The following is a 12,993-nucleotide window of genomic DNA, read 5'->3' as shown; positions in this document are numbered from 1 at the left end:
GGAGTGCAGTGAACAACTCACATGTGAAGTCTGTTAAGTCTGATATCCAACATCCTTACAGGAAAGGAGCTTTCATGAGAAGGACCTGTCACAATAGCATGGATGCCACTCTCAGGACAAACCATAGGAGTCTGTGAAATCATTTCAAAGCTATGTAATGCACTTTCCATTTTAACATTAAGTAAAACCAGTATGCAAGATGTGCTGGCCATTTCCCACAGTAGTTACATTGCTTTATTTATTTTTATAACATCATCAAAAGACATATTTCAGCTTCTTTAGATTTTTCTAATGACATATAGGTATGAGTTTCAGATTAGGCTCAGTATTTTACCAGAATAACAGTACCCACATTTAAAATAACTTCAAGAATGCTGTAATAAGTATAAGTATAAATATATTCAAAGAAGCATAAACCTCAACACTTAGATTTTGAAAATAAATTATTTAGCAATTACTAAGTTCAAAAACTCAAAACACATTCCTTAATACAAAATATACATCTATATATCTCAAAACCATGTTGAAAGAGTGTATACTTTTGCTAAATCTTCAGAGTTACACATTCTTTCAAATCAATAGTCTACTATTGGTACAACAACATTTTAAATAAATATTATTTTATTTATTTTTAATTTACATGTATGAATTTTTTTGTCTGCATGTATGTCTGTGTACCACATCCAGGCAGTGCTCTGGAGGCCAGAAGAGGGTATTAGATCTGCTAGGACCAGAGTTACTGGTGGGATGTGACCAGTCACGTAGGTGCTCGGATTTGAACCCTGGTCCTCTGGAAGAGCTGCCAGCGCTCTTAACCACTGAGTTCTCTCTCTAGCCCCAATACTGAATACTTTAAATATTTAGCACATTATTAAATAATAATTGTTGTTCAGAAAACATTTCAGTCAAAACAAGCATTCTAATAGCAAGGTTAGGAATATATCAAAAGCTTTACAGAATTTTATTTCACTAAAAGTATTAATTTATAACTTCTTTATCTCAAAAAACTGTCCAACTAATTCTAAGTAAAATCCTTTAACCTTTTGTACCAATTAGATTAAGGAAAGACAGGAGAGCCCAGAAATCAAAGACCTAATTCCTAAGGCTGGTGATGAGAATGCTCGGAGTGGATTATTTCAGCATCAGGTCCATGAGGCAAAACCCTTGTTATTGTTGATTATCACTTGAAGTGCTTCCTTCATCCTTCCCATTGTAGAATATTTAGGCAGGTCTAGAATATTGTGACACGTCAATGATCTTGGGTTATCCTCTTCACTGAAAGTTTGAGGACAACGAAATCTTATTCCATCAAACTGTAGGCCTTCTATGTGAAACCTATCACATCCTGTAAGAAACACTAGAAAGGGACAGCTTTGTTAAGGTATTTCATCTTTTAAAAAAACCCTCAAGATAAATAGGAAGAAATTAAGGATGATATTTAATAAATATTGAGTACACTTTTTGTACTGCACAGGGGCAGGTAAAGCCTGAAAAAGTCATGACATTTGGGTTTTGTCCTAGACAAATTCATGCTATTAGTATATGTTATCTCATCCCCCTAGGGATGGGATACATGAGGGAATGGGATGGTTGAGTGGAGGGAGGGACAGGGTGGGAGCGCAATGTAAGAGATATGTCGACAGAGGGGTTAGGGAGAAACCTGGTGCTAGGGAAATTCCCAGGAATTCACAAGGATGACCCCAGTTAAGACTCCTAGCAATAGTGGAAAGGGTGCCTAAACTGGCCTTCCCCTGTAATCAGAGTGACAAATACTCTAACTGTAATCATAGAACCTTCATCCAGTAACTGATGGAAGCAGATGCAGAGATCCATAGGCAAGCACTGGGCTGAGCTCTGGGAGTTCAGTCGAAGAGAGCGAGGAGGGATTATCTGAACAAGAAGGGTCAAGACCATGATGAGAAAGCCACCCAGACAGCTGACTCGAGCTCCTGGAAACTCACGGACTTCGGACAGTCAGTTGGGGAGCCTACATAAGAGTGAAATAGACCCTTTAAATGTGAATAACAATTGTATGGCTTGGTCTTTTTGTGGGGGCCCTTGGCAGTGGGACCATGCTCAATGCCTGGTTCAGGAGCTGGTTTTTTGGAGTGGGATGCCTTGCTCAGCCTTGATGCAGTAGGGAGGGATTCAGTCCTGCCTCAACTTAATGTGCCAGGCCTTGTTGACTCCCTGTGGAGGTCTTCCCTTTTCTGAGGAGTAGATGGAGGGAGAGAGGTAAAGAGGGGAGGTTGGGGGAGAAGGAGGAAAAGAGGGAGGGGGAACTGTAGTTGATATGTAAAATTAATTTAAAATTAAAAAAGAATGATCTATTACATTAAAAATGAATACCTATCACAATACTTACAGAGGAATTTTTTCTTTTCATCTGAAGTTAATTCGTGGAAAGCCTTCCAAAAGAGTAGAATAGTTGGATGTGCTTTGTGATATTCTTCTTCATAGAGTGAATTCTTGAGAACACAAGAAAAAAAGAGAGTTTTAGGGGAGATATGTATGGGTAATTTGGAAAAGTCAGAGAAGGTTTTAGAGGACATATATATCAGTGAACTTAAAAAACTCAGGTTATCACTTACATTTTCAAATTGTTTCCAGTCACAATCAGCATTTCCAATTATTGCTTTCATTAGTTCTTCGGGATGGAACTGTCTAATTATATCCTGGTTACACACTGTGTAAAATCCTCTATGAAATTCCTCATAACTGGTTTTTACAGAAGTATTAAAAATGTAATCAACACACTTAGAAACATACTGTTGCCTTGAGGGAAGAAAAATAAAAAAATGGCATACTTTATCAGTGACTACAATATTATCTATTTTGCTTTTTTTACTCTATTGAGAAAGAAAAGTATATTTCTTCCGTGTAGTGCTATACAAGTCTATACAACACCAGAAGATTAAAAACCTGGCCAACTAGAAGAAAGGTCCTTAGAGACTATAAGAGAAGGGTTCAGACTTTGGTATGTTGTGATTTATAATTCCAATCTGAACATAAGCGCTCCTTGACTTTCAATAGGGATATGTTCCAATGAGCTCATTAAACATGGAAAACGCATTTAATAGAGCTAACCTACTAAACATTATAGCTTAGCCTCTTTCCCTTACTGGCTGCTCTCCAGCATCATGACGAAGCATTGCACTTCATGTAACTAGCTAAGAGAATCGTCAAGAATCCAAACTCTGTGGAGGATGCTAACTATGGAATGTCACATGCTTTCACATCACAAGAAAATAGGGGTGGACATAAGTCCAACCATCTGACCCTTGCTTTTTCCCCTTTCTATGTTCCTCTCTTGCTGCCTCTTGTTTGCAGGGAACAGTGCAGTGTAAACATTCTCTTTATCATGGCATGCTTCCTCTTTACCTGGGAACTCCTATCAAGTCATCAGATTGCCTTACAAAAGTAACATTCTCGGGGCAGGCACTTCTTTTCCTCCCCCAGTCTCTCTTCTAGCAACAACTAATTTGTGGAAACAAGTTCTGAAAGGTTTGTCTTAGGCAGAATGCACTTTCCACCGTATGATAGATATCCTGGTGGCAAGTGACACAGTGTGAATGTGGTTTGACTCTGTCCCATTTATGTGTTGACATTTATTTCTCCCATTGTTGGGTATTATGAAGATAGAAACTTGATCTGACTGTAGTGTTTATGGTGTGGCCTTGGAGAAAGATTCAAGTAACACAAAATTGCCATGCAAGATTGAACTCTGGTCGCCTTCTAAGGTGAGTGAGAAAGACCAAAAGGGACACATGTTTATGCTCCTTAGGTCATGTCAGGCGCTGCCCGCTCACATTCAAGATGCTGCCAGCGAGAAGGCCACGACAGGTGTACTTCTTAGATTTCCAGAACTATGGGACAAATAAAAATCTGTTCTTTATAAAGTTACCCAGTGTTTGATGTTCCATTATAGTGATGAAAAGGAGGCTAAGTGGGGCTGCTACTAGAAACAGTCTCTCTCACATACACATACCTACCCCTTTAAACTGCCTTTGTGAACTAACTTGTTTAACCCACCTCCTTCTGTCCTCCTCACAACCAGTCATATGCTGCTGGATGGTTAAGAGCTGTTTTCCAAAAGGAAGGTGGGGGAGAGTAGGATATAACAAGACAGAGAAAGGGAAATACAGAGAGAAGGCAGAGGGAGGGAAAACAGAAAGGACAGAAAGGAAAACCTCATTTGTAGCATTTGCCAATTTTTCTAATTATTCTTGCCATGACTGACATCAAGTTACTAATACTTTAAATAATAACCTTTGAACATTGATGAAAATTTGCAATCAGATTCCATAAGCTGGTACTAGCTGGTTTATTTGGTACATTACGTGGTGGTCTATTTGGGTATCTGCTTTCTACCCATTCTGATATAAGTTACACATTTTGTCTTTTTTCACAACTCCATCACTAGTATCTGGAATATAGTTTAGCATAGAATAGGGCCTAAAAGTCTCTTAGATAACAGAAATATTTATTCATGACCGTTTCTTCTCTTCTTCTACCTATTTACTATTCTAAAAGACAAGGAACTAAAATTAACATCTGAGAAGTTCAAATATATTTTAAATTGTATTGATACAAACATGTTATGCCTATTCAAAGTGGATATTTTAGGTCTTAGCTTTTACCTGTTGGTTTGGTTAACAGGTTCAGAGATCCCATTTGGAATTAAGTCAACATCTTCTTGATCCCAGTGTATCTGTAACCAAAATGCAATCGACTGATAAACACAAATGGTGTGGGAGAATTATCTGTATTCTGTCAATCATATTTTAATAAAACGCTGATTGGCTAGGCAGGCAGTATAGGCAGGAAAGCCAGACAGGAAGTAGAGGTGGAGCAAAGAGACTGGGAGTATTCTAGGATGCAGGAAGCTCCCTCTGCCATTCCTGCCCAGGCCACCGAAGAGGCAACATGTGAGCTGCCACGCTGAGAAAGGTACTGAGCCATGCAGCTAACATAGATAATGATAATGGATTAATATAAGTTACAAGGACTAATAAGAAGCCTGACCTAATGGGCCAATCAGTTTTTAACCTAATGTAGACTCTGTGATTTCTTTGGAACTTGCCGGCTGTGGGGTACCAGGTGGGACAGAAACCCCAACAAGCCGACCCTCATGTTACACACAAAGACAAGTCCACTGTTACTGTCAATGCATTTTCCCTATAAGATTTAAAATGACTTGAGATAGATAACTATTTTTCAGTTCGGTCTTTTGTTTGTTGCGACAGAGTCTGCATATTTAGCTCAAGCTGGCCTCAAGCTTGCTATTGTCTCCTGTACCTCCTAGGATGCACCACCATGTTCAACTCCAGACTTTTAAACCCACGCGTGCACGTGCGCGCGCGCGCGCGCACACACACACACACACACACACACACACACACATGCACATGTGCTTGCACACATACACACACAAATTTAGTTTCTTGAGATTTTTGAGACAGGGTCTCTCTATGTAATCCTGGCTAATCTGTAGCTTGCTATATAGACCATGCTGGCCTTGAACACAAAGAGATCCCTTGCCTCTGCCTCTCAGCTGCTGGAAATAAAGGCAGGAGCTACCATGCCCTGCCATATAAAAAAAATTAAACCCTTCTTAATACATGTTATATTTGTATATTTCAAGTACAAATTACCCTGTTTAGTTGAGGATATTGCTTGAATCAAATGAATGTTTGCTGTATTCATATATAAAAAGTCTATAGATATAAGACAAACAAAATGAAAACCAGGTAAAAGAAAAATTTTACAGAAATAAATTATCTTTTAAAATGTGGCTATTCCATGTTAAAAGTTCTATAATAAAATGGTGGTGTGGCATACTTTTCTTGGCATGGGCTCAATCTCCAGCAACTCCTCACCAAAACAAAACAAAACAAAACACCCAAAACAGATTAAAGCCAACCTATAATCTAGTTTTTTCTGTTACTCACGGAAAAATAGATGCAAAGTTCTTCGACATCACCAGCCTTACAATTGAGAACTTCTTGCAAACTCCTATTGAAAAAATAGTTTAAAATTATATATTTGATATTGAAAAGGTTTAAAGTAATAATCATTCAATGGGGAAAAATGAAGTAATAGCGACAAAATTCAGTGTAAATTTTCTCTCCTGCTCTTTCCCACTCATCTTCCTAGGGATATCTTGATTTAAAATTTGATTTGTTAGTCGACCTTGTTGATACTGCTGCATATCGTGAAATGATTGCACAGAGGAGCCCTTACCTCTAACGTGGGGAGAATTTATTTTGCAAAGTCTGGAGATGTCTTTGGTTGTCATAGTTAAGGGCTGTCATCTAGTGAGTAGTGTTCTCAGACACTAGTAAACCCATCACACTTCCCAGAACAATGTCCCACAAAGAGAATTCAAACAACCAGATGCCTGAGGTTCTAGCACAGTAGATGTTCTTGTCCAAGAGGGAGGAGACCCGAGGTTCAGACCCCAATCAAACACGTTAATAGTAGAAAAGCTAAAAATGTCAAAATTGCCAATCTTGAGAAACTCTGCTTAAATAAAAATCTACAGCTAATAGTCCATGAAAAAGAATCATTTCTCTCAATCTTTAGTCAACACTTTAAGAAAAATGTGTTGGCAGTAAAAGGATATTTCATGTAAACTCACTCAGTTACTAGTGATCCTAAGCATGCTTTTATTTTTTGATAAACCATATGCATATGAATATATGTATATATATGTGTGTGTGTGTGTGCATACTTATGGGACTATATCTATTTATAACCATATACATTTGCACTTATGACACTATATTTAAAAACCATATGTATATGCATTTATGGTAGGTTAATTTATAAACCATATATATATATATATACACACACACAAAGCACTACATTTATAAACCACATCTATCTACATAAACTTATAGCACTTTATCTCCTTATAAATAATATCTCTGTATACACATACTAATAGCACTGTATATATTTATAAATCACATTTATTAACATAGTGTACTTTTCACATTTCATTTGTAAATCATATCTCTGTACACACCCAAACTTAAAGCACTGAATCCACAAACCACACCTATGTATAAAACAAATCTATACATCTATCCACTTATAGCACTATCAATAAAGATAGTTTATAAATAAATAAAATTGCATGTATATGTGCGTATGAGCGTACCTAGTACTGTGTCTACTTATCAACCATATACATATGCACTGATACACTGCATATATTTATCAAGCATATCTATACATGTATGTGCACTTATAGCACAGTATGTATTTGTAGGATACAAACAATAACTGATGCGCATTCTGAGAACTGTCCTGAGCACTTTCCACTTTGAAAAACAGCCCAGGTCCAGACTCTTTTTATTGTGTTAGTAATGATCAGAGGAACATCTGACTTTTCTTTGTTTTGAAGGCTGACAAGTCACACTAATGATCATCTAAAGGGCACACAGCATTACAAGTGAAGACCTTCCTTGTGTGTGATACGATTTATGCTTCAGCAGCTGACCTTAATACCGTTCTTGACAAGCAACATGTCTACTTACTTCCCCAAGTGAAAACTGAGTTCTTTTAAATCTTCCAAAGTTGTCTTTTTTTTCAGAAGTTTTTTGTATAAAGCCAGTGGGAAAGGAAGTTTGACAACCTTTAAATTGGATAGGGAGAGTCCACACAAGATCCCAAAGAGGAAATATCTCTTCTTCTCAAACTTAGGCTGGGAAATAAAATAGAAAACATCCTAATGTATTATAAAGAATTAGTTATACAAATACACAATTAGACTAGTGAAGAACAAATTTTACCTCCCTTTTCTAATTAACATCACAAGTTAGACACAAACTGGGTTTTAAAGAATAAACATTTCATACTCTTTTTAAGTTATAATGAAATTTAAATATCTTCCATAACATTCTGTTGTTTATGTTTGTTTGCTTGAGACATACAGGATGTTCTCAAAACTCACTGTATAGTTATGGGTGACCTTGCCTGTACCTCCCCAATGTGGGATTATGACCATGTGCCAGTATGCCCAGCTTCTTGCACAATTTTTAATATAAATTAATAATACAGAACATTAAGTAAATGGACTTTTGTTACTGATAGCATATCTGAAATGTAGAAACAAATACTCAGGTGCAATTACAAAGTTTTCCTTTGTAACTTTAAGGTCCTGGCCTTCCGATTCACGGAAAAAAAAAAAAACAACCATGAGGAAGGAAGACTGACGCTTCAAGTTAGCAGAACAAATGCCAGATGAGTGTGATGTGAGTGCACACTCCGCAATGCAGCCCCACGTGGAGGTTTACCATTGGAGTAGCTCTCACGGGCCCCTTTCTCACTCTGGCATCCTGTCTTACTGTGTCTTCTCTTAGCCTGCAGAAGATCCTGTCATGATACCCTGTGCCCAGAGTCCTCGCGAGAGCCAACGAATGTCAGCACTATGCCCTTGGACTTCTAGAGCTCTGAGCTGCATAGGTTGTTTAACAAAGAACTCAGGTGGCTCATTAAAGTGACAACAAGAAAAGCAGGCTAATACAGCCGCCTTTACCTTTCCTCTCTGCATCGTGTAGTCCTGGGTAGAAAACCAAAACAAAGCAAAACTTTCCAGGACCAAACTGCAGCCTGGGGGGGAGGGGAGGGAGTATCACTAGAGTGACATTCAAGGATTCTTACTCCAGTGCCATTCTTGCTGTTGGCGGTCCAGGGGGCCAGTAACTCACAGAGTGATCTTCTTCCCACTTTCCTTGAGTTATTAACTCCTCAGATAGAATTTTGAAATGAGTAAAAAGTAGAGTACACTCTCGAAAGGCCTCTGCTAACCTAGTCTGTTTTCTATCCCTTAATTTGTAACACGTACTCTGGTTAAACTTTGCTCTTTTATCAAGCCATATACATTTTTTTTAAAACTGGGGATATGTATGTGTCTGTTTTCTACTGAGCAGAAGAGTATGAATATGCTTAAAAGTGAGGGCTTTGCTGAAAGTGGTGCATGCCAAATTCAAGCACTCAGAAGACAGAGGCAGGAAGATTGTGAGTTCAAGGCTAGCTTGGCATACATAGTAAGACACTGCATAATACAATGTATAAAAAGACAAAAATAAAAAATTGCAGTCAAATTAACTTTCAGACTCAACAGTTACCTCTAGTATTCTATCAACAGTTTCTACTAATTTGAAACATTCTATACTATAACTCTCAAAATTAAGGAAAAACAACCACTCCTTAGTGATTACATAATCAGTTTTAGGTTATCCATGCAATAGAATATCACTCCACGGTTGAAAAATAAGAAATGAACTATGAGCATATGCCATGGCATGGATGCATCTCAAAGTAATTATGTTCACTTTAAAAAGACAGATACTAAATTTGACCATATTTAATTTCATTTATATAAAAACACGGTTCACTCTCTAGTGACAGGAAGCAAAGCAGTGGTTGTTTAGGAAGGGTGGATGTGGAAGGAGTGTGAGAGAGTCTTTGGCAATGGTGTATACGTTTGTTATTTCACTGGTGTGTAAGTATATCATCAAATTGGATGTTTTCTGTGTTGTCTATTATATTTCAATGACACCTCATTAATGCTAAAGTCTAATATGTATACAAATCACTGTGAGGATTTTATATGAGTCATGAGTTCTGATTCTGGAGATCTTGAGTAGGGCCAGAGCGATGTTGTTTTTGTTTGTTTGTTTGTTTTATTTTGTTTTCTTGAGCTCACCAGTAACAATTCAAGCTTCCCTCAAGCTTTGCCCCTCTACATGTGCCTTGAACACTGGGGTTAAGTATGCAATACCACACCTAGATAAGCCTGGTGTTCTACATGCTGCCAGATCATGCCACGGCACAGCTGCTGCTTCGTGAGTGAGGTAGTACTCAACATGGAGAAGCCAGGTTGTACAGTCCTAATTTTACACTGTTATCTATGGTTTGCACATTGCAGCATTTACTATGTTTTATGAGAAAGACATAACTTACATTGACTGGAAACCACATTTTGGAGCTCTTTTCAGGATACACAAACATTCCATATTTGGGGTCTGTCATCTCTTCAAATACATAGTGGAAGAACTCTGAACTCACCCCTGCACTCTTAGCACTGACTTCGTTAATAAATTCAACCTATAAGAAGAAAATTTATTTCAAGGCTCTTAGTCAAAATATAGCTCTTTGCCCTTTATGGAAATATCTTGGGCCTGTCCTGACCATTCCACGAATTCTCTAGAACTGCCAGACCCACACACTGCTTTACCTTCTCATACCCTATTTTCCTTCAGTGTTTGCTGCCAAGAAGTGAAAGCCAAGATCCCACTGATTCTCAGGTTGTTAAGACCGTGAGTACATGGATCTTTTAGACGGACATACTCACCACTGGAAGAAGGAATAATGTCTTGGTATAAATTTTGATATGCTTCAAACTCCTGAGTCATGACATTTTCCAGTTATTTAACCTTATGGGCTGTCTTCATATTAGCTTTCAGACTGCGCAGACTTGTCTCTAATAATCAGCCTTTTGGTTTCTCCAGCCTCTACCTCTGGTAAGCAGCCCTCTCAGTGAGTGTGAGCTAAGCACCTTTGCAGTAAGCTCGTTGCCACAGCACCCACTCCTGCATCTGGATTTCATGACCCAGTATTGCCTTCATTTTACTCTGCCTGCTCTGACAATTCCTTTTCCGGCTGATTCCATTTCTTTCATTCATTTATATATCGAATGTATGGTGCTGGAGATTGAATTCGGCCTCCAGGCAGGCTAGGCAAGCACTCTGCTACTCCCTGGCATTTGAATATGAGCATCCTTAAGCTTTATTCCTCCGGTGTTCGCTCATTTACTCTAGCTGAGAAAGTTTTTCTGCTGGTTTTTGATCAAGCTCTTTGGACTGGTCAGGACTCATAGTAAGGGCAAGGATTAGGATGGACAGTCTTGTCATGCTTGGTCTATTTTGTATCTGTCTTGAAGCTAACATATTTCTTCTTAAGGACAGTCATTTTCTATAGAGGAAAGAATGTTCTATCGATATCCCCAGAAAGTATAAGAAAACTAGATACAAAGAGAGTCTGATTTCTAAAATCAAACTGTTTTGTTTTGTTTTGTTTTCAATTTGAATTACACACTGAGAAATCACTCTTTCTGGTCTGAGTGTTATCCTCCAGGATTTATTTTCTTTGGAAGCTTACCACATTCCATTCCCTTAATGGAAAGGGGGAGCTTCTAGAAACCTTAAGACCTTAATCACCATAGTTGTGAACGCAACTTCTTAATTATGAATGTCCCCTCCCACAATAAAAGAAGTCCAGCAAGATCTTTTTCTTTACCGTTAGTGGTTTCCTAAGGTCAGAGTTTTCAGCTTGTCCTAACTGACGCAAGGCGTCTTCAACCAGGTGACTTCGTCTGACTCTCAGTGTTAAGAGTTCTGGTCTCATGCTTCCTTGAGGTGCCATGGTGTCACACTTTTAGAAAAAAAAAACAAACAATTTTCAGTTCGTTCTTCTTTGGACCTTTAAGGCTATCAGGGATAATAGCGAATGGTGAAACAGGCCTACAGTCTCTGTGCGTGGAAACTGGAGAATCAAACATTCAAGATCTGGGGCCGGTGAGCTAGCTTAGAAGGCGAAGGAGCTTGCTGCCAATCCTCCTAACCACAGCTCCCTCTCTGGAACCTATATGCTAGAAGGAGAGAAAGGACCCAAACAAGTTGTCCTCTGAACTCCGTATGTGGATGGCAGCATACACACAAACAGCACAGAAATGTAAACATGTTTTAAAAAGAAATTAAAGACTGCCTTGATTATATACCAGGTTCAAATTCAAGACCAGCCTGGTCTACCTGATTCCCCACTTTTTTTTTTTTTACAAAAAATAATCCTAGCTTTTTTTTTTTTTGTATTTATTTTCTTTGCTCCTTTGGTTTTTCTCTTGTTGAAGGTCTCACCAGGCAGTCAAACTTCTTTGAATTCATAATACACCCCTCCATAAACCTCCTGAGGGCACAAAGTACTGGGCTTGATTTAATTTACATCTTAACATTTCTAATAAAATATCTTTTGTATCTTATTGCCAATACTCTATACATTTATAATTTAAGGAAGGTGCTATTAAACTTTTACAGTGTAAGATAATGAAATTACAGGATCAAACAAGCTGTGACATCTCATGTTTGTGTGCAAAAATTAGTGACTGGGCATGAACAGTCAAGGTATTAAAACTCTCTAAGATCCCTTCCTGTAGCATCAAACATGCTACATGAACAATCTGCCATCAGCCTTCAGAAGCCCAGTGTTTGCACCTAAACCTCAGAAATGACTCTAAGAGCTGTGGATGAGACAAGGGGAACTGTCAGCAATAGGAAGAAGACAAAGGGATGATGTTCTCTGAGCGGATACGCTCTACAAATCATAACCATCCATTTTGGAAGTCTCTAAAACTGTGCCGCCAGGAGTCACACAGTTTTGGAGCACTATTCTGACCATTCTAAACAGGAGTGCCTTGAGCCTCCTAAATCATCTATATTTCTTCCCTACCATAGGCCTTGGTCTTGCTTCTCATAAATTCCTTGGTATTGGAAGTTTAACAATGGCCTTGGCTAACTTTGATTTAACCTTCAACACACCTCGGAGCCTTCAGTTCTACCGCATGGACAATAAAGCAATATTTAGAAATCATGAGACAAGACAGTTCCCTTGGGGTCTGTCTTATAGTAGTGATAGTTTGATTAATGGATAACAAGTTTCTAGATTAGATGTGACTGCCCTTATAAGTTTTCTGCCATCTTAGGTAAGGATGTATGTGACTCTGGACTGGGGAACCCCTACTGCAGATCTCTGCAGCCACCACATACTGAGACATATATACAGTTCTACTAGATTGGTCTGTTATTCCCCTTCCCCCAGTTCTTTATTGACTTCTGTGTTCAGGAGTCTGTAGTTCTGAGATGCTTCAGCTACACTGACTTGACTTCTAAACCACATTGTCCACGGCTCTGAGGGATGCACAGA

At 38.4% G+C, this 12,993-nt stretch overlaps 1 protein-coding gene across 5 annotated transcripts in view; it reads right to left on the bottom strand.

The window, feature by feature from the left end:
- Positions 1-678: 678 nt before the first annotated feature.
- Positions 679-12,993, bottom strand: part of Herc6 (HECT and RLD domain containing E3 ubiquitin protein ligase family member 6) — a 57,416-nt gene continuing 45,101 nt past the window's right edge. For 4 of the 5 annotated variants that reach the window (XM_087907454.1, XM_087907453.1, XM_087907452.1 and 1 more), the window contains 8 exons: positions 11,314-11,448; positions 9,979-10,122; positions 7,548-7,714; positions 5,952-6,015; positions 4,641-4,711; positions 2,592-2,775; positions 2,366-2,468; positions 679-1,357 (listed from right to left, as the gene is read on the bottom strand). In XM_087907454.1, coding sequence (XP_087763580.1) covers positions 1,143-1,357; positions 2,366-2,468; positions 2,592-2,775; positions 4,641-4,711; positions 5,952-6,015; positions 7,548-7,714; positions 9,979-10,122; positions 11,314-11,448 — 1,083 coding nt within the window. In that variant the 3' untranslated portion in view covers positions 679-1,142. The remainder of the gene's footprint in view (positions 1,358-2,365; positions 2,469-2,591; positions 2,776-4,640; positions 4,712-5,951; positions 6,016-7,547; positions 7,715-9,978; positions 10,123-11,313; positions 11,449-12,993) is intronic. The other variant, XM_087907456.1, reaches the window with a different exon arrangement.

The sequence above is a fragment of the Myodes glareolus genome, chromosome 6, assembly GCF_982192425.1.
Source record: "Myodes glareolus chromosome 6, mMyoGla1.1, whole genome shotgun sequence".
NCBI classification, from domain to species: domain Eukaryota; kingdom Metazoa; phylum Chordata; class Mammalia; order Rodentia; family Cricetidae; genus Myodes; species Myodes glareolus.
This window is presented reverse-complemented; position numbering and strand designations above follow the sequence as displayed.